Source organism: Podarcis raffonei, chromosome 7, assembly GCF_027172205.1.
Source record: "Podarcis raffonei isolate rPodRaf1 chromosome 7, rPodRaf1.pri, whole genome shotgun sequence".
NCBI classification, from domain to species: domain Eukaryota; kingdom Metazoa; phylum Chordata; class Lepidosauria; order Squamata; family Lacertidae; genus Podarcis; species Podarcis raffonei.
This window is the reverse complement of record NC_070608.1, coordinates 35,924,931-35,946,731: the sequence shown is the minus strand read 5'-3', so window position 1 is coordinate 35,946,731 and position 21,801 is coordinate 35,924,931. Positions and strand designations below refer to the sequence as shown.

Sequence of the window (21,801 nt, the reverse complement as noted above, 5' to 3'; positions counted from 1 at the left end):
ATGTGTTAATGCCCAATGTGAGAGGTCTAAGTGTTTGTCAAGCATTCTGTTTGCCAGACACACTATTTGATGAAATGCCATGGCTTGAGTGGTTTCTTAGTAGTCGCGCCAACAAGCTCCATGGAGTAACTGGGGTGGTGTGCTACCAGGGGTGGCACATGTAGGCTGAAGGGAAGGTGGAGTAAAAGTTTGGAGAGCATATATTTCCTCTCACTTCCCACTATCCTCAGAAATATATGTGTGCACATGTTCATGAGAAAGAGAAAGGGATAATGTGTTTGGTTAGAAAAGAGATGAAATGCAGATTCTTGCCCTTTTAGTGACTCTTCTATCAGATCCAGTTCCCATAGGTTATTGTTCTCCCATTACCTTCGCTCATATATTTGGAAGGATGCATCAGTCCAGTATAAAGATTATTGTAGCTCAAAAGGATTATAATGGGTGGGGGACATGTTAAATAAGCATTTCAGCAACACACTTGTATTCTCCCACTAACAACAAAGTCTGTTTATATTAATTACTTCCTTTAATTTGTCAGCCTTTCATTTGTATCTGTATTAATCTTAACCTGTGCTATATATAGAATTAAAATTACACTCAGAGCAGACAGAAAACAAACTCAGAAACTTATTATCTTGCCAAATGGTAGGCTGAGAGCAGTCTGGAATGGAATGGGAGAATGGAATATGATTTAGCTTTACATATACATGTCATAGGCGACTGGAGAAAAAAGTTTACATGTTCTTTACTTGGGGCCACTGATACATTTTAATGTCCCATTGTTTCAATAAAAGTTAACTGCATTTTCATATGTGCATCCTGAGGTACATATGGCGTTGTTGTTGCGTTTGAGTTCAAAGGCATGGACAAAATAATCTGCAAACATAATTGGCTCCTCAATGTAGAGGTACCTTTTAAGCCCCTAAAAGCAGTTGAAATCAAAAAGATTCTTCTAATGTCCAGGAATAGAAGTCACAGTTCCTAAATTCGTTACACAGTGTAATTTATATCAAGCTATTATTTAAAGTTAATATATTCTAGGAGCCCCCATATCATTCTTTGCCAATTCTCGAAGGAGAATGTTGCATAATAGCAGAATCTTCTGACACCCATAGAGAAATAGCCAGCTGTTATAGTATTAATTAACACATAATACATTATTGCCCTTCCTCTCAAGCTGCAATATTTGACTGCACTAAATGAAATATAATGCAGAATTTACACATGAATACCAGCCATCTGTTGTTAACATTCTAAATAAAGTGAGGTTTGTTTTTAGTTGTTCCATTCAATATTTATACAGCTAGGTATTATGCACCCTTCCTCTCAATAACTTTTAATTAAAAAAAGCATTTTCATGAATATATTCACATTAACAAGAACAAGTTGGATCCAGACTAAGTTAGGCACACTTTAGCCCCAGTGAAAGCAACAGGACTTAAGTTTATGATGATTAACTTATCCTGTTGATTTCAGTGAGACTAACCTAATCTAGATCAAACCTGCTGTTCTCATTAACAGTGTTGCTAGAGTTGGTTGGATTTTGAAGTAAACAGCATAGTAGTATTTTGAAAAGAGCTTCTACACTAACAGACATTGGGCACTTCCACGCCAGCTGTATCCTTCATATTCCGTGTCCGAGATACTACTTTTTAAGTCCATATTCCTAGGGAGCAGAACATGTCCCAATTTTCCCACTAACCTCATATTATGTGGGTGTTCCATAAACTGGACAAATCTGATAGGTACAGTGGAAGGCAGCAGTGGCGTAGCGTGGGGGGTGCAGGGGGGGCCGGCCGCACCGGGCGCAACATCTGGGGGGGCGCGCTCGCCGCCTCCGGAGTCTCCGAAGAGCCTCGGGCGCAGGCTGTAGCACCAGGCCAAGAAGCCGAAGCTGAAGAGCCCACTGAGCGCCGCGCCCAGGCAGAGCGCGCCGGGAGGCACCACCGCCAGGGCCCGGCAGCAGCCGCAGCACCTCGCCACCATTCCGCCACCAGACTTGCTCGCACAGGCACGGCCGCCTGCCGCCGACGCTGCTGCCTCTGGCGGCGGACACGTGGAGAGAAACAGCGGCAGCCAAGCGGGAGACTCTCCCTTTCTCACTGCAACGCTCCGGGGAGGGGGCGAGGGAGAGAGTCAGGTGGAAACACGCGCGCGCCCCCCAAGCCGCATATTCGCGGGGGTTGGGGGCGAAGCCGCCGGGTATTTGCGCCCCAAATTGGGGCGACCGCAAAAAGCCACCCTGCCAGCAGCAAGCTCCAAGGTCAAAGGCTCCCTTCGAGGAAGCTGCGATCCTCTTTCCAATTAACCCCCCCCCCAGCTCAGTTCAGTGGGAGGTGGATTTCCCGGGTCTCTTGTCCCTTAGAGGGCGCCTCTCATCATCCCGCCATTCTGAGAGCAGGGAGGGCGCCTCTCAGGAGACTTCCCCCCGCATTTGCTTTCCCGCTGGATCTGCAACTCTTCTGGTGAGCGAGGTTTAAACCAGAGGCAGGCGCTCCTTCTTGGACGGATGCCTGGAAGAAAAAGACCCCGCGGTCTCTTCCTTTCCTTCCCCTGCAGAGACCAGCCACGTCCCTCAGCCGAGGCCGCCTTGCTTCTCAAAAGAGCCGGTCTACTACAGTTTGTGGCTGCATGGGAGAGCGCTGCTTTCCTTGCAAAAGGCCCCCAGGTTGAGTCGCCGGCACCTCCAGCTATGAGAGGATGGGAGCAGTGGCGTAGCGTGGGGGGTGCAGGGGGGGTCGGCCGCACCTGGCGCAACATCTGGGGGTTAGGGTTAGGGGGCGCAAATCCACGGGTTAGGGGGCGCAAATTACTTGCCTTGCCCCGGGTGCTGACAACCCACGCTACGCCACTGGAAGGCAGGTATGGTCACAAATAACTGGCTTTTGTGAACCTGATTCAAAACAAAACTAAAAGTTCTGGCATGTGTGACATTTATTGTGGGGGCCTGGAGGGCATTACAATATTTCCTTCCACTTATTTTCTGGGAGCAGCCATAGTAAGTTGCCTTAAACAATATATGAATTAGCTTCAAAACTTAAGTTTAGTATATATTGCAGTTGACTGACTTATTCATAAGAGCAAAAGGTTTCTGGTGAACAATATCTAGAAAACTGTGCAGCACGTACAGTTGAAAAATGTTTATTCACATCAGTGTGTGTTCATGACTACATAGTTCTCAAGACACTGCTCAAGAGTGCATCTCAGGTTGCAATTCCCATTCAGGTGGGGATAATTGATTAGTGCCCTAATGTGAGGATGATTTATATTCAGCTTAATCCAGACCTTGCCTTGGCAATGCTCCTTTCAAGCCAGCAAAAGGAGACATTTGGTCCAGCAGAGAGATCCCGCTGATGGGGGGAGTTGACTTTGCTGATTTCCTCTCAGTCCTCATTGTCACCTCACACACTATTCCAGAGGGTCCCTGTCCCTCCAGAACAATGGGAAAGTGTCACGGGAGGTTGCTGGGGGAAGTGAATTGACCCTGGTCACTTCTGTTGCCACCTTAGACTGCAGGAATATCACCCGAATGGAACTCTGCAGAGGGAATATTTTGACTTAGAAGCCATCTTTTCCTAAGCTTCCTAGCTGCACAGCAAAGGGGGTGATTTTCATTCCAATTACAGCTGGATAGGAAAGGATAAACCAACATGTGTGCTGCTCTATGGATAATAATCACACCCCCAATTAATTAAATAAAATCAGGAGATGGAGTTGCATGCTGCGCCTTAAGCATAACATACTGTTTCGCCAAATAATATTGTGGCGCCTTTAAGGTTAACAAGTTGTCACAAACTCCTCTGCTGCCTTTTGCTTCAACTGACTTAGCTGTGCATCTGTAAAATTCCAATAAATAAAAACGATCTAATTGGCCAGAGTCAAGTAGTTTCCCACCATCTTGGAGAAAGAAAGGGAAGGGGCAGGAGCAAGGATGAAGACAAAATTAAAATATAGGCATCACTTCAAAATGATGCTCAGGGGGGATTAGTTTATTAAAGGATTCAGTAAGTCCACTGTGTTCTAGTATATATCATTTTCTTCTATGCCACTTAGGGTTGGATAGATTGTATTGTTTAATAAATTTCTTCATGTCAAGCATCATTTTGAGGCTTTGCCTCTCTTTTTCCCACCACACAAGAGTCGTTCCTTAGCAGCAGCATTGCTTTTATTACAGCATCCTTGGTGGAGAGGTAATTACATATTATGATGCTGTGTGTGGAGTAGAATAGATGATAGAGTAAATTAATCAGGCCCTACACCTGACGTGCCCTGACCATAAATTAACTTAATTATATACCAGTGAATGATCTTGGGATTCAGTTTAGATAAATTTCCTCCCTGATATTTTATATGTCTGTTTTGTTTTGTTTAAGAGTGAATTAGTTTGCCATTCTCAGCATATTAGCATGCAGCGCTTGGCTTTTCTCTTGGGCCTTTTGCTGTTTAGGACACAGAACTGCGACAGAGAATATCAGCTTTCATTTGAGGCCTGGGGGAGGGAGTGAAAGAAGGTACCTGAATATTTGTCTGGGGTGGCAGTAGTGGGCTGCTGATTCATGCAGAATTGGGCTGACAACTTGTCATGATTATATCTGAGCATCTTTTATATAGATATATAGATGTGGACATAGAAAGACACAGATAGAGAAGCAGCTGGTTATTTGAGCTTACTGCACAGCCACCCAGGACGATTCTTCATCAGATTTGATAGCTTGATGTGGTGTCTTTGGGGCCTAAGGACTTTTAAAGGCAACAGGCCCTTGTGCTGTCTCAAATCTCAGCCTAAATGCCACTGGAAGTGAGAAAAGGCACTATTATATTCCACTGAGAACACAATACAGTACAGTTCTTGCTGGGAAAGTGTGTGTGTGTTTCAAAAAAAAAGGGGGAGGGGGAGCAAAATTTAAAAGACTTTTAAATATTCTTTTTTAAAAAAAATAGATGCATGGAAACACTCAGTGGGTGCATTTTCTGAAAAGCCTGTGAATTTAGAACAGCAAACAGTTTCTTCAGAAAGGATAACTATCTGTTGGACAAACACAGAAAAGTAATTTTCTTTTAATCATTAGACTGTTTCTGCCTTCAACTAGTTCAGTTTTCAGTATAGTGCTATCCCATTCTATACCTCAGATGATCTAACTCACAGCAACTATGACGATTCAGTTCGGTGTTCATGCATGCATGCTACCTTATCACAGGCTAAGTTTATCCAAAGAAGTAGTAGTTGCTCTAGACAGCATCTTAAAAAGTAGAGACATCACCTTGCCAACAAAGGTCCGTATAGTAAAAGCTATGGTTTTCCCAGTAGTGATGTGTGGAAGTGAGAGCTGGACCATAAAGAAGGCTGATGCTTTTGAATTATGGTGCTGGAGGAGACTCTTGAGAGTCCTATGGACTGCAAGAAGATCAAACCTATCCATTCTTAAGGAAATCAGCCCTGAGTGCTCACTGGAAGGACAGATCATGAAGCTGAGGCTCCAATACTTTGGCCATCTCATGAGAAGAGAAGACTCTCTGGAAAAGACCCTGATGTTGGGAAAGATTGAGGGCACAAGGAGAAGGGGACGACAGAGGACGAGATGGTTGGATAGTGTCTTCGAAGCTGCAAACATGAGTCTGACCAAACTGCGGGAGGCAGTGGAAGACAGAAGTGCCTGGCGTGCTCTAGTCCATGGGGTCACGAAGAGTCGGACATGACTAAATGACTAAACAACAACAACAGTAGTTGCTCTATTAGCATGGTTGTTATCCTATATTCTCACCATGAACAAATCCTATCAAATTCATTTGGGCTTACCTTTGAGTAGATATTATATGATTGTACTGTTAGTATTAGTTGTTTCAAGAGGAGGAGGATGATCTGTGGTTAGTCTGGGAAAGACAATGAGACAGCTTGGCTCCCAGCTGGCTGGAATGAAGCCCAGGTGGACTTTTGAGGAGTGGGGTTCAGAAAGCAGAGGCACAAAGCAAGCAGGAAAGCTACTTCCTCTTTATAAGCTGCAGAGACCACCGAAGAGGCAAGTGATGAGGAGGATGACTTACAATACAGAGGACAACTGTGTTGGAGATGAAAGGGCAGCCAAAATACTGAAAGAGGGAGGTTCTGGGAGCTGATAATTGGTGTGTGCGAGGGATTGGCTGTTCTCAGTCATTGATACCACATAATGTACTATGGTTTTTAGGACCAAGAGCCAAAACTAAGAGCTGCCTGAAGCTCTGTCTTCTGTGAAGAAGCAAGCTAAGAACATGTTGTTTTGTTGAATGACTTGTGTCACATCTCTCTATTGTAAACCTGGCTAGCTAACCCCGGTTAATACAACACAGGCCACAGCAAATAAAACAGATACAAATAAAATAGCTTCATAGCAAACAGCTGCTTCCATGCCAGTGTCCCTCCTCTTCCCACATTTAATGGTGGGGTCCGCCTGACACAGTCATCCTCCTTTAACTCTCCCAAGGCAGTTGACCCATTGCACTACTCATCTGTAACTGTAATACTCATCTATATTTTTTTCAGCAAATGAAAGGAGACCTTTAGCCCTAGCTATCAACTGTACAGATATTTTCAAGAGAGATAGGAAATAGCAGAAAACTGCAGGTTGTACCACCCACTCTTGTGGTCTTCCTTTCTCCTGCACAAAAAGTTGCTGGTTCAGAGCATTAGCTTGCTGATGGCACCAAGGGGGAAGAAGCAAAAGGCCAATCTTAGACTCCTTGCCAACTGCTGTTTATTCCTACATTGTTTTATTGCTTCCTTCTGGCACCAGCTCCTTCCAGCGTTACCTTCATTATTTAAGGTGACTTAGATATCAGCTATTATGATTCCTGCAGAGCTACAAAGCAGCTGCCCTTGGAAAATAAATCGTATTTTGCAGCCAGTAGCAGCTAAAACAACTAGTTTCTCCTGCAACCAGCAGTGATCCACAGGTTGTGGAAAACTCCTCTCTTCAACTCTGCAAGACATTGCTTAATAGCTGGGCTCCACACAGGGCTCTTTGTAGTAAGAAGGTACAGGTCCCGCTAAACTATTTCTCAATGCATAGGCTGTTTGAACTGCTATAGACTATATAGAAGAGGAGATTGTGTCTTCATCTGATTATATCCCCAGAATTTGTGACTTTCAAAGCTTTTTTTTAATCGTATTGAGAAACCGTAATAGCTTTCACCTATAGAGATCAACCTAGCACAAGATAAAGTAGGTTTTCCCATGCCATATTTGGAATAAATGATGCCATTTTCACTGGATAGTTTATGAAGGTTTGTGTTGTTTATACATCTTTAAATGTAAAAAAACAAAGCAAAAATTTGTCTTTTTAAAGCTTGCTTTGATGGCTATAACACATAATAGTTGTATTTGATTTAGATATTCTCAGTGTCCTGTTCCACAGTCCCTCCCTGCCCACGTTGTGCCCACTAGCTGTGCCAACAATAATTTACGGTATGCAAACAATCACATTAGCAAGCTGATATGCTTCCCAGACAGAACAGTGTAAAGTAGGCAAAAAAGGGGGTGCCTCAACTGGCTAATTGTAAGGACACCCTCCCCACAACATCTCTCAAAATGGAACTCAACTTGTATATATATAAAAAGAACAATATCTGCATATCATGTTAAAGCTGAATGGGGAGAGTGACAGACTATCTTGAATACTTCAGATATAGGTGTGCAGGCACAGCCATTATTTAATTTATTCTTATTTTACACTGTTATCCATTTACTTAAATTTTAAAACAGTGTGTACGCAATTGATTTCCACAAATTCATGTTGAACGACACTGTATTTTCAGTTGATTTCATAGGTGGACTTGTTGACACTTATTCTACCAACAACCCCACCCCCTGGAACATTTTGAGTAAGCCTGCAAAGCTTGTAAATTAAGAGATTGGTCAAAAGGATCACATTAATCCTCCTAACTACACTGAAATTTTAATCTGCTGCTCAGATAGGTTTGGCATGAGATTACTAACATTATCTCTAACTCCCTCAAGGTGCAATAACTATTTAAAATGTGCTGGCAGAGTCACTTTACATTATGTGACTGCTATCCGATCTACTAATGAACGCTCCATAGGTTTTATGTAGCAGTGGGGTTTTTTCCTGCTTTGTGTAAGAACGTCCCAAGATACACTGGCCTCAGGCATCAGCCATTTCAGTGCTCAATCCTCATTGGCTTGGTTCAGATGCAAGAGGCTCTGCAGTCCACATTGGTAGCTTCCATTGGCCGAAAAGCAGCATCCACCTGTGGGTATGAGGGAAGGCATGAGTCTTATGGGCTGGGCAGAAGGTAGATAAAGATCTTTGGGTGATTTTCAGGGGGTTTGCTGTAGATTGACAAGAGTTTCTCACTCCTGGTTATTCCCAATAGCGACAGAAGCAAGATCTCCCTCTGTCTGTAAGGGCTCATCCAGAGTTGTTTCCTCTGATTCAGCAATAATGAGCAAGTTAAAAGATGTTAAAAGAATGAATGACAGTAGCTTCAACATTTATTCTTTAGTATATCCAGTTTAAAGGGACTTGGGTGGTGCTGTGGGTTAAACCACAGAGCCTAGTACTTGCCGATCAGAAGGTCTGTGGTTCGAATCCCCGCGACGGGGTGAGCTCCCGTTGCTCGGTCCCTGCTCCTGCCAACCTAGCAGTTTGAAAGCACACAGTGCAAGTAGATAAATAGGTACCACTCTGGCGGGAAGGTAAACGGCGTTTCCGTGCGCTGCTCTGGTTCGCCAGAAGCGGCTTAGTCATGCTGGCCACATGACCCGGAAGCTGTACGCCCACTCCCTCTGCCAATAAAGCGAGGTGAGCGCCGCAACCCCAGAGTCGGCCACGGCTGGACTAATGGTCAGGGGTCCCTTTACCTTTTTGTATCCAGTTTAAAACATGTTAAAAAATTATCTGAATCTCCACCTGAGACCCCAATGCCAGGCTGGGTACAATAGGAGACCCTCCAAGTGTCCCTATTTTCCAAGGACAGTCCCAGATTTGCAGAAGCCATCCTGGTTTCTGATTTGATCCCAGAATGTTCCACTTTTTCTTAAGGTGTCCCTATTTTCATCAGAAAAATGTTGGCGGGTATGGAGTTATGCAACCCCTGAGCCAAGGAGATAACTCCACAACCTTGAGAAGACATCTGAAGGCAGCCATGTATAGGGAAGTTTTTTAACATTTAATGTTTTATTATGTTTTAATATATGTTGGAAGCCAACATATATTAAAAAGGTGGGGAATTATTATTATTATTATTATTATTATATAGAACAGCCATATTTTCATTGGAGAAATGTTGGAGGGTATGGAGTAGTACTGGGGCTTGATGGACAAATAGTTCCCATCACTACTGGTTTTCTCTGGGGGGAGAGAATACAAAAGCAAATTTTCCTAGGGACCTTGTGTGCCTGTGCAGTCACAGACTGCAAATAGGCTCTAAAGAATGAAGAATTTCAATGACCAAGGTGAATTTCCATTAAAAGCCAAGCTGCAGAAAACAATTTGGGTAGGCAGTGAACTGTGCCATCCCCTAGTTTCTCGATTCTGATCTGTCGGCTGTGTGGCAGGCTGCCCACTTGGATTCACAATAAGATAATTGGTATCAGTATCTGTTGCAAATGGGCCAGGAAAGCTGCTGCGTTCAGAGCTAATGGGCCTTTCACTATCCAAATTGTGAAAAACTCCACTCTCTTTCATGCTCAGAGCTGGAGGAAAAGAACGGCATTTTCTAACTTTCATTCAAACCTGAAAGCACTTGTGCGCCTTTAGATTTTATTTTATTTCTCGGCATTCTTGCTGCCGAGTTATTCATATAGGTTTCTGCTGCTCCCTATCCCAAAGCCTCAGAGCAGATAACAATCCATTAAGAACAAATAAACTATTCAGTTAAAAATGAATAGAGGTTATGCAACAGACAGGCTGACACATGATGTTAAAAGGTGAATCCATTCCTGCACCCTCCCACAGAATATTATGTATTATTTATGTCCCTTAGGCAATTGGCATGCCAAAGCACAGCTTTTTCGGAATCACATTGACTGTTGCTGAATGCTGTGTTAAAACTGCCATGCTCCATCTAGCTCTGCATTCTCCACAAGAGTTACCCACTGTGTACCTCCAGTAGGGATCAATGGGGCTGTCGCTGTTGGTTTCTCTCAGTTTCTCATTTTTGCCAACCAGAAGTATGGTTTGCCCTATTTTTGCATCATTTCTATGGCTTGGCCAAAATAGGCAGGAAGGCCAAATGGGGAGACTTGGTGGGCCGAATGTTCCCCACCCCTGTTCAAAAATAGCAGCTAAAAATCTCCAGAACTATTACTTTTCTAGTATAGTAATGCCCAGTGATTTTCTTCTGGAAAAATAGGTGCTGATACTCACCATGAAGCTGTTACATTAAGGGCCAAACTTTTTAACAACAAAAAAAAAGAGGTGCCAGTACTGTGTACCCTTGAATACCCCCTGAAAAAAGCACTGGTGATGCTTAACTATAGGTGTTTACAAGTGATCAAAACATTTCACATGCCTTATCTACCTGTAATACTTACAGCTGTAGGGAAAGCTAATATTGGTATCTTATATTTTACAGATGGGGGCGGGGCGCTGAGGGTGAATGACTGTGCCGAAGCCTGCTTGGTGGTGACATTCAGATCGGGGCTTTCTGATTCATAACTCAGTCTCTTAGCCACCTATGTGCACATTTCTTCAGTGTTAACTAATTAAATGGTCAGTCAACTAATTGATCAAACCAACCCATACAATTAACAAATCTTTGACTGAGCAACAGCTTTATTTTTAATGACCCAAAATAAAAAAATTAACCAAAAAACTAAAAGTTTACAAAACAAAAGAACTAAAGTTTTACATCTGCAAGGGCACCCAAAGCAGCAATTTGAAGTTCTAATAAATCCTCTTTTTCTTGAACATTTTAATACACCCATTTAAGTTTGGTGAAACAAATACTATGGTTGGTTATTTATACCTCATATTAACAGAAAAGCACTCTCAACGTTGTTATTTCATTTATTACATTTGTCTCTCACTTAACTGTGGAAACTGCTATGTGTCTTCTCAGAAATAAGTCCTGTTGAGTTTAGAGGGGCTTTTTCCAAGGCAAATGGGTATAGAATTGCTCCCTTAATTGTAAAAACGCCTGTACTGCTTTCAGAAATTGATTAAAACAGAACAGTACTCAAATACAATAACAACATGGTTAACAGCAACATAACCTAGTCTTAACAGGTAAACACAATCTGAATTTGAAAAGTGTAAGTGGTAAAACAATCCTGCGGAGATTAGCCTGAATAAAATGTTTGCCATTGTTTGTTGACACGCTGACAACATCACAGAGCTCATGGAATATAGAAAACAGCCTCCTTTCTCTCCTCCCCTCAGTAACTTGTATATTCTCATTTCAGGTCGAAATAAGTAATGAGCACTGATGGAGCTGTCCATTACTTTTAGCAACATTTTGCTGAGGAATCAACCTGTTCAAAGGGAGCACCAGCCTTGCAAGACCGTCTTACAGAAGAGACGCAACATGCATTTAACCTGGACTGTGGATTCCTCTACCAACGTGGGACTGAATAGATCAGCCACAGACTCATTTTTCTTATCATTGTTGTTAGGTGGATTCCTGTTAGATTATCTTGACTTTTCTTTTAATTATTCACTTTTATGGACACTTGTAAATTGTAACTTTTTTTCTTTTTAAATAATTTTTAAAAAACAAATATCTAATGTTTAAGGCATGAAATAATTGAATGTGTGTGAGGTGAGGGGAGTTCCCCCCCCCCAGAATTCAGCCAGTATTTTTGGACTAATGCGACCATACTGTACCTGCATGTGCTAGTCGTTATTTCACACACAGAGACAGACAGACAGACAGACAGACACACACACACACACACACACACACACACACTTTCCTCAAAAAGCACCAGGTTGTGGGGCAGTAGCGGCGGGGAGCTACAACTGGGACACAACATTGCGCTCTGCACTTACAGTGGGACACTTTGCCATGGGAAGCCACGGTTAATAGTTTGCCATGAACGAGGAGATCACTCCTGCTTTGCTCCACCCCCAGCACAAGCAAAAGCAACAAACCACAATCCTACACTTAGGCACTTCCAGGCCACCTGTTTATTGACCATTCATCCTGACTTGTTTGCGGGGAGTGCTGACAACTGTTTAATGAGCATTCTCTCTTATTTGCTTGCAGGGAGGTTAGATGGTATTGACACAAATAAAGTATTATCCCACACTTTCCAGTGCGTTTCTCTGCCACTTTTCTTATCACAAAAAGTCCAAAGGGGGGGTGAATATGTTGCACAAGATCTACAGATAAGCTATAATTGCCCAACCTGAATTTGCTGGTTGAATCCATCTGAAAATAGTGGCCATGTGGAAGCCCAAAACACGGGGGGTGGTCAGTTTCTCTCTGAGTAGAAAGTGTTCTGAAACCAATGTTTGTTCTTGGCTTCCTGTTAGTGGCTTGCTTCTTTGAAAGAAACCATGTTCATATGTTAAGGATTGTGGTTTGTTGCTCCCACTTGCAAAGGAGCAATCTTCATGTTCATGGTAAGCCATAAGCCATGAGCCATAAGCTTACCATGACAGGCCAATGAGGACACTTCAAATCCCATGATCAACCTACTGTGTATGTAGGAATTCTATGCTGCAATTATTTCCCATTGATTGTAATGATCACCCTTGTTATCTTAATATCGTAAGAGCCCAGGTCTGTGTGTGCTTACTCAGATGGAAGCCCCACTGAGTTCAATGGTGCTTTCTCCCAAGTAAGTAAGAAAGTATGCATAAGCATTTATAACCTAATTTGCATATGGCTTCTTTGCCCAGGTTGCCCCCTTCCATACATGCATTAACTGTTGTTCTTGATGATCAGTAGAGAAATGAATGGAAACACTGTTTCATTCTCCAGAAATTCAGGGCAGATGACTGTAATTTGCACACATGGTCTTTTCATTTTTCTCCTAAGAAGGAGCCAAATATGAATTTATACTACACTGGGGTAAAGAGCCAAGAGGTGGCACCAACTACAGCCTTATGATCCTCTGAGGGTCCATGATGCCCTTAACTTAAAAGCTGACCAGAAGGCATTAATTATGAAAATATGTATAAAAATTTGTAAAGTTACCTGTAAATACCGTTAGAATATGAATATGCATCAATGTGGTATTTTCGGTTTTTTAATTTAGTTTCCAATGGTATAAAAAGTGACGCACACAAGTGATTCTTTTGTCTGTATATTTGGCACTATCTGAATTAGTTACTTGCCTCTGTTTCTCTTCTGTGTACTGTAGGAAAGTATTTAGCTCGTTTCCCATGGTGCATATTCCTGGGGACTCTTGCCAGCTGTCTACAAAATCAGTTCTTCACAGGGTGCAGAATTATATGTTTTCCCAGGGGCACAATCACTGCTCTTTTAGTAGGGAACACGGAACTGTTCAGAACCTATTTGTGATGTTCATCCACTTCTCTCTTCATTTGTGTTTGCTTTATTTACAACAAATATGATTTCTGTAACCCACTCCATCTAGTGCTCTAGCATTCAACGTCTGTTTTCTCTGTCTTCATGAATGGGGAGTAAGTGGGTTATTGTTCAAAAAATACAGAGAGAGTTTGATTATATCCTTTCTCAATTGGTGGTTATGACTAATATTTTGTAATTTTGCTGTTATGTATTAAAATATTTCAGGGTGGGTTGATGCTAATGGCAAGCAGGTCAAGAACCTTTCTATGCTGCAGATTAGGGCAGGTACCCATGAATGAGCAAGAGAAAGATTGCTGCAAATCCTTTAATGTGGTTGGAGATGGGAAACATCCTCTTTAGCTGCCATTGTACTCCCCACACTGAGTCAGGAGAATAGCTCTGGGAAACTGCTGCTCTGTTCCCTGGCAAATATGCTATGGGGTAGCACAGGGCACAACTGTATTTTATCCCCCAAAGTTATTTAACATCTACATGAAGCCATTAAGAGTAGTCATTTGAGTGATTTGGGGCAAGGTGCCATAATCATTTTGATGACCCTCAGTTCTATTTTTCTGTAATATCTGTATCAGAAGGGGCTATGCCGGCTCCTGAATGTGGGAAAATAAACTGAGCTTGAAGCCTGGCAAGACAGAGGCTCTGGGGCTGAGTGGTTCTCATGTCCAAGAAATTGGCTAATTGCCTACCCTACATGGGATTGCACTTCTTCTGAAGGAGCAGGTACACAGCCTGGGGTGCTGCTGGATCCATTTGTAGACTGGAATAGCTTGGCCTCAGTTGCTCAGATATTGGTCGCTTCAAGACTGGACTATTGTGACACACTCTGTTTAGTTATTAAAATATTTCTGTGCCACTATATCATTTTTTTAAAAAAAAAAATATCAACGTGGTTTACAACAACACTTGGTGAGGGGCTTCCCTTTCCAGAAGCTGCAGTATGAAATGCTGCAGTACAATTGTGACAGCAGCGAGATCATTTATTGCACTTCTGCTCATAGATGTGCCCTGGCCGCCAACTTGTTACTGGACCAAGTTCAAGATTTTACTATTGGTATCTAAAGTCCTCAACATTTTGGAACCAGTTTATACAAGGGATCACCTTGGTCTGCGTTTGCCTTTTCAACCACTTCAGTCAGCAGAACTTGCACTTTTACAAGTATCATATAATTTCCATTCTGTGTTTGCAAGGAGTTAATATTTTTGTGCAGCTGCAACACCTATACTTTGAAACTCCCTGCCCATTGACCTTAGGCAGGTATTCTGGCTTTATATATATTAAGATTTACTGGTTTTATATGTGCTTTATTGACGATCACTTTACTTAGATTAGTTTTGTTAACAGTTTTGTGGATTTTAGCTGTGTTCTATAATCTGAGAGTTATGTGATTAAGCAGTCTACAAATCTTTCTACATAAAAAAATAATTGAATAAAAGTCCCATCATCCCTGACCATCAGCTGTACTGGTGGAGGCTGATGGGAACTGAAGTCCCAACTCTGTCTGGACGGTCACAGGTTTCCAGGTGTAAGAAATAAGCTCACTTCAGACAGTGTATGCGAGAGAGAGAGAAAAATAAAGGCAACAAAGGGCACACAGAAAGGACACAACCAGCTTCCTCTGCTTTCCTCAGACACCAGGATGAATCCCGTAGCTGGCAGTCAGATTGTCATCATCACACATTTTGTTGCATACAGGAATATCTAGTAACAAAATATATCCTTCATTTATTGAAGGCATTTTCCATACGATAAATGAATGGCTACACCAGTTCTCAACATTGCACAGTGCAGATACCACAGGTAAGTTTCTCATTGTATGCAAAATAAGTTATGCAATAAGGTAAAGGTAAAGGGGTAAAGGGACCCCTGACCATTAGGTCCAGTTGTGGCTGACTCTGGGGTTGCGGAGCTCATCTCGCTTTATTGGCCGAGGGAGCCGGCGTACAGCTTCCGGGTCATGTGGCCAGCATGACTAAGCCACTTCTGGTGAACCAGAGCAGCGCACGTTTACCTTCCCGCCAGAGTGGTACCTATTTATCTACTTGCACTTTGATGTGCTTTTGAACTGCTAGGTTGGCAGGAGCAGGGACCGAGCAACGGGAGCTCACCCCATCTCGGGGATTCGAACCACCAACCTTCTGATCGGCAAGCCCTAGGCTCTGTGGTTTAACCCACAGCGCCACCCGTGTCCCTAAGTTATGCAATAATATCTATCAAATATAATACTTTTGACCTCTCCTGCTTTGGAATTCCAAAGTTCAGGGGCAGGAGGGGCAGGCTTTGAAAGAGCAGGTCTGAGGCAACAGCCAATCATGATAAAAGCTGTGTGCAACATCTGTGTAAGGGACTCTGTATGGACACCTGAACTTGGCCCTAGGAAACAAGAGACATTGCATTCTTTCAATCTGCGAAAACACCCACAAACTGCTTGACATCTATGATACGATATGTTCCTCTGTCAAGTTCTCTCTCCTCCTTTTTGCTTTAGAAACACCTGATTAGAAAATCCAAATCTGCAATCTATCAAGTTCCTGTTACAGTATTTGACAGCAGCAAACAAAAATTGATGTGCCAAATTAATTGGCCTTCCTCCTCCTAAATTCAGCCTCGTTTAGTTTCATTATAATAAATTACAGGCCAGGAGCTGTTTTATGCAGTGAAAAAAATATATTGCCTCCTAGCCCTGTAAAGCATTCGTCATGTATAAACATTATTTCTGCATCTTCCCTTTGAGAACCCATTGTAGCCCATTCCCAGCATAAAAAGCCTTTGAGCAGAAAGAAACTGGGTGATGTTTTTCCTCCATCTATCTGGCACTCTGGCCCTAAGCATTTGCATCAGCTTGTCCATCTACAACGCAAGTGTAAATATCCTTTCTTTTATTACATGCTGGTGTAGCCATCAGGAGCTTTTATCCTAGGAATGCATTTGCTGAAAAAATCAGTATTATGACTGAACCACTAGAGTAGGGTTGCTTGAGCTTTTTGGGGGAAATCACACAAAAATCAACATTTTTGAGCTGCCAACATCAGTTGCCATACATTGAGATTTTCCCAGACATTTTGCCGATTTCCACCCAGACACTGCTTCCAACTGCAGTTTTCCGGGTATGTCCAGGAAATTCCAGATGTATAGCAACCCTGCACTAGAGGCTTGCAGCTTCTTCCTATATGATGGGTGGACTGTTTTGCACCACTGTGGTAAAGTAGCATCCTTTTAGGTCCTTCAAACAACATCTAACAACATCTAACATCTAGTTGGGCAGAGTAAACAGTACCCACAACAGAATCCAAATCCTGCTTTGGGTTCCCAGCACTAAGTACCTTCCTTCTTCCCCTCAAGTCTAGTTTTGTGCTGTACAGGAATCCCAGAAAATACATTTGGGAGACACACACACGCTTTCAAACCAGATGACACAAGACAGGTCGCCACATAGAAAACAAGCCGAAGAAAAGCAGTGCATCCCTCAATAAGAGCGTTACTCTGAAACCAAATTCCATCTTTGTCATAAAACAGGCAATGATGTCCCACAGGGGTGTAAGTCTGAGCTTGTTGCTGGCTCAGAACACCAGTACCTACTCAGAAGTAAGTTCCATTGAATTCAGTGGGACTTATTCCCAAGTAAATGGGTTTAGGATTGCAGCCAACTGTGCCTGAGTAACTTTCACTTAGAAGTTGGTGGCTGCATTCAAACAGTGCTTCGTTTTGTTTTCCTGATGTTTCCTTACCTGTTAATGTTCTTCTTCATGTAGGCTTTCACATGGCATAAAGCCCATTTCTGGAAATCTATTGGATGTTTAGTGCTCATTTCTGCATTAATTGCTTCCAGTAAAAAAGTCTTTTGCAACCCCATTAACTCGGGGGAGTTTTGTGCTGTAATTTGCCCACCATTTCCATGAATCATACCATGTGATGAAATTTGGGGTGGTATCTCAACATATAGTTCTCCCTGCCCACCATTCCCATGGGTGAATCACAGGGAACCGAAGCACATATGTGCATAAAGACTACATGTCTGATGACACTCGCTGTCATGTCGCACCACACCCTTTGGTGCGAATGGGGGTATATTAATCAAAATGTCACCATTCCATAACTCAACAGGTAATGCAGTGTAAAAGGAATGCAGGGAACTGGGACAGAAGCTCTAGCATTATAATCAGAAAACGTACACAATAATCCCCATGTCTGAATGCACCTGGTATTTAGGGAAGCAACTGTAGCATAGCCATAGAGCAAAGACTAATAAAGGGTTAGAAGTCCTAAATAGTGTTAAAAACTTCTGGGCAGGTTAGCCAGGTCCTCACCTGGAAAAGATGTCTGTTCTGCTTACTCTTTTTCTTTTTCTTTTAAAGGAAAGCTGAAAATGCAGCAAGTGACCTAGAATATCTTTAAGGGAGCCGCAGCTCCACCCAGTGGCTACAGCCTTGCTCTCAGTACTGAAGAAATCCTCTTCTGAACATGAGTGTAGTGATGCAAATGAAGTAGATGGCACAGGATCCAGAATGCTAGACTCCAAAGAATATCTTCAAGTGTAAGTTTAGCACAGCAGAAGCTCCGTACTATTCCATACAGAAACGCAACCCAGAGTGTGCAGTTCAAATGATTGTTGTTGTTTAGTCGTTTAGTCGTGTCCGACTCTTCATGACTCCATGGACCAGAGCACACCAGGCACTCCTGTCTTCCACTGCCTCCCGCAGTTTGGTCAAACTCATGTTTGTAGCTTCGAGAACACCGTCCAACCATCTGGTCCTCTGTTGTCCCCTTCTCCTTGTGCCCTCAATCTTTCCCAACCTCAGGGTCTTTTCCAGGGAGTCTTCTCTTCTCATGAGGTGGCCAAAGTATTGGAGCCTCAGCTTCACGATCTGTCCTTCCAGTGAGCACTCAGGGCTGATTTCCTTCAGAATGGATAGGTTTGATCTTCTAAAAAGCAATTAAAAGCCATTCATCTGTCTGACACCTAATGCAAGAAGCATATATGTAAATCAATTAAGTTAAAACACACAAATCATTGACTGTATTTCATGTTGGGAGATGCTTGTTTGTAAACACTGAAACTGGAATTAATTTGTGCTTTTTCTAAGGAAAATGTGATTTCGCATCCACAACTGCTATGAGGGTTTGTTCTCAAGATGGTTTTCAATTAAGTTTCTACGGGAGATTATTTTAACACAATGATCTTGGTGGACAAAAAGAAAGAAGATGTAAATGTAAAAAGCATTTTCACTCCCAATACTTGAGCATTGCCTTGTATTTCTAGACAGAAATGCAGCTTAATTACAGCTTACTCTTGGGCCTCGCCAAGTCTGCATATTAGGGTGCAGGCATTCATACAGTGGAATCATTGTACATGCCCCACTGTGCCGTGTGATATATAAATTTATGAACAAGATTAATCCCAGTAGGTTCCAGTCAGGTTTGAGGTGCCACTGACAGCAGATCCACAACATATATTTAAAAGACATCTGTAACACATTTAAAGCGCATTACTTTCCCAAAAGAACCCTGGGAATGGTAGTTCTCCCCTCACAGAATCATAGTTCCCAGCTGCTTCGGCTGCACTGGACACCAGTGCCACAGGGGGCGCTGCAACAATGATGTAAAATGGAGTGCGAGAAGAGAGAAGCGTCAAATTTTAGTGTTGCATGGGGTGCTGCTGAAATTGAGAGCCCAAAGTCCACTGGTTGGGATCAGTTTTTCCAAACTGTATTGTTGTGTTAATGCTTAACCTATCTCAGCAAGGTCATATGAGGCCTGGCCATGTTCTTTATACATCCTTGAGAATCCTTTATGTCAGGCATGGTGGACCTGATGTCATCTAGGTACTGTTGGACTTCAACTCTCATCAGCCCTAGCCAGCATGGTCAGCTGGTGTGAGCTGGAACCCACTAATGTCTGGCAGATGACTTAAAGGAGAAAGAGGCTCCCTGATACTGTAGTGGGAAAACCAGGGCCTAAGAGGCCTAATCATAAAGCATATTAAGTCAATCTCTGCTAGTTTGTGTCTGTTAGCTAGCTGAGTTAGTGAGAGCATGGTGCTACGAACACCAAGACTATGAGTTCAAGGTCCACACTGAGCTGACAGAAGCCAGAGGGTCCCAGGTTTAATATCTGGCATCTCTAGTTAAAAGAGCCCATTCACAGACGTTGGGAAAGATCTGCACCAAGCTGCCAGTCAGCGTTGACAATAAGTGGACAAATACCGTAGCCTGATTTAACATAAGGCAACTTCCTGTATTCCTTGTGCAATGTCTTTCTGAGATTATAATGGTATTATAATTCAAGATGTCGCTCGGAGACAATCAGCTGTGGAGGCTGCATAGCTGGAAAGAATGATGCAAAGGCACAGTTGCAGAATACCTGGAGAACTGGTGGAATTAAGGATGAGATATGATCAAGTGCTTTCTGTGACCCACTTTAAGGTCAACCCTGAGGAACATAGAACAGCCCTCTCTCTCTTTCAATAGGCTCATCGTAAGTCACACAGCAGGAACAGGCACAATCCTAGTCCCCGGTCCCCTCTCAAGCCATGAATGTAGGTTGTACGAAAATGCTCCATGCATTCAACCCAAGCCATTGAAGCAAAAGTAAGAATCATGTGTGCAGCACACCCAGTTCCCCTTTCAGCTCACCAACTGGCAAGACAACAGAGAGGAGTAAGAGGATCCCAGTGAGGGGTGTAGCTGGGACTGGGACACCCCCAGCAAGAAGGGGATGAGGAAGCAGAGGTTGGTGTAGGAATACTCACAGGGTAACAGAGGATGGCGAGGGGGTCAGTGCACAGGAACCAAAGCAGCAGGACCCTTCACCAGAGCCAGAGGGGCCCCTGTCACCACAAACATGGCAGGCTCTGAGGCGTAGGGAGCAGCAGGCAGGGCACTCCAGGAGGCTGAGACAGACAAGGGCCCACAGCCCAGCTCCCTAGCTGACCAGGTGGGTTTACTAGCTCTGGGAGGTGGTGTGTACTTCCTCAGCAGGTGTAGGCTTGGAGCAATTGAGTGCTACCTGCCTCATCAAGCCCAGATGTTGCAATCAGCTTGCAAAGCACAAAAAGGAAGCAAAACTGAGGGGCTGTGTCTGCTCAGATGCCCATGTTGATGGATCTCAGCTTGGATACTCCAGGATCTCTGTGGGACTGTGCTTCAGTCTGGACTTTGGACATGTGGATTGAACCTGGACTGGGGGCTTGACATACTGACTTGCTGCCAGGTAGGCCAGGGGTTCAGGAACACCTGGAAGCAGAAATTTTCCATGATTGTTCTTACTGCCTAGAACACCCTCTACTCTGAGGTTCACAATACATAATCAAGTTATCTGTTTTAGGTGCTTTGTTGCTGGTTTCGGTGTGTGTGAGTTCATCACAGAGAATTCTCTTGTGCACTCAATCTTGGAGAAAGTAGGATTGAAACCTCCCACACTCACCCACCATCTGGTGGGGATTTTTGCCTCAGTCCTGTTTGGTGAGTATCCTCCCTCTGCAAGCTAACTTAGGCCAGGGGTGAGTGTCAAAGTTGCCCCGCAAGCTGGTGGGAAATAAAGATCTGGCCCACCAGGCCAGAAAGGTTTCCCACCCCATCTAAAGAAGAGCCCAAATGCATAGTGAACAGCTTTCCAAAATATATAATAGGTAAAGGAACTGTGATTAGCTGCTATTCTGTGTTGAATGCACACCTGGTGATTAATGCAGACCAGCCTGTGCCTTCATTTGTGAAATGCCCTTTCAACAGAAAGGCTCTGATAGATTCAGCTTCTTGTAGAGAGCAAATGTCTAGGCTTGATACATTGAAATGAGAATGCTTTGCAGACTCATAACACAGCCTCCCTCAAATGAGTCAGCAGCAACAACAGATGGCTTACGACATACACATGAGGTGTTCATACAGAAGAAAATTAAACAAATAAAATGAAGATTGGAGAGGAGTGGCACTAGGCTCATCTTGTCATATGTTTAATTAGGCAGAAGAAACATCCTAAATTTTAATTGCTTCCCTTTTGGATGTGCTGTGCAACCCAATTTAAATTGTTTCAGTAAGGGCCTTTGAGGTTTCATTTGGATAGAGCAATCCAAAGTGGGGGGGGGGGAAGGTTAGGGATGCAAGACACCCTGTAGCCTTCTTCTAAGGGACTCTAGGACTGTAACCTTAGAAAGGATTGGCCCATACAGCACCATCATTTACAGGAAGGGTCATAGAAGTTAAATGAGAAGACTGTATGTGTATTTGTTCACATAACTACCCATTCACTCAGGTTGTTTCCATCTGTTCTGATATTCACAGGGGATTTAATACATTGTGGCAGAGAGGGCAGCATTT

At 43.1% G+C, this 21,801-nt stretch overlaps 1 protein-coding gene across 5 annotated transcripts in view; it reads left to right on the top strand.

The window, feature by feature from the left end:
- NKAIN3 (sodium/potassium transporting ATPase interacting 3) overlaps positions 1–13,636 on the top strand; it is a 203,015-nt gene extending 189,379 nt beyond the window's left edge. For 4 of the 5 annotated variants that reach the window (XM_053396046.1, XM_053396047.1, XM_053396044.1 and 1 more), the window contains exon 6: positions 11,399–13,229. In XM_053396046.1, coding sequence (XP_053252021.1) covers positions 11,399–11,412 — 14 coding nt within the window. In that variant the 3' untranslated portion in view covers positions 11,413–13,229. Of the gene's footprint in view, positions 1–11,398 lie in introns of all 5 variants that reach the window. The other variant, XM_053396048.1, reaches the window with a different exon arrangement.
- Positions 13,637–21,801: the final 8,165 nt, after the last annotated feature.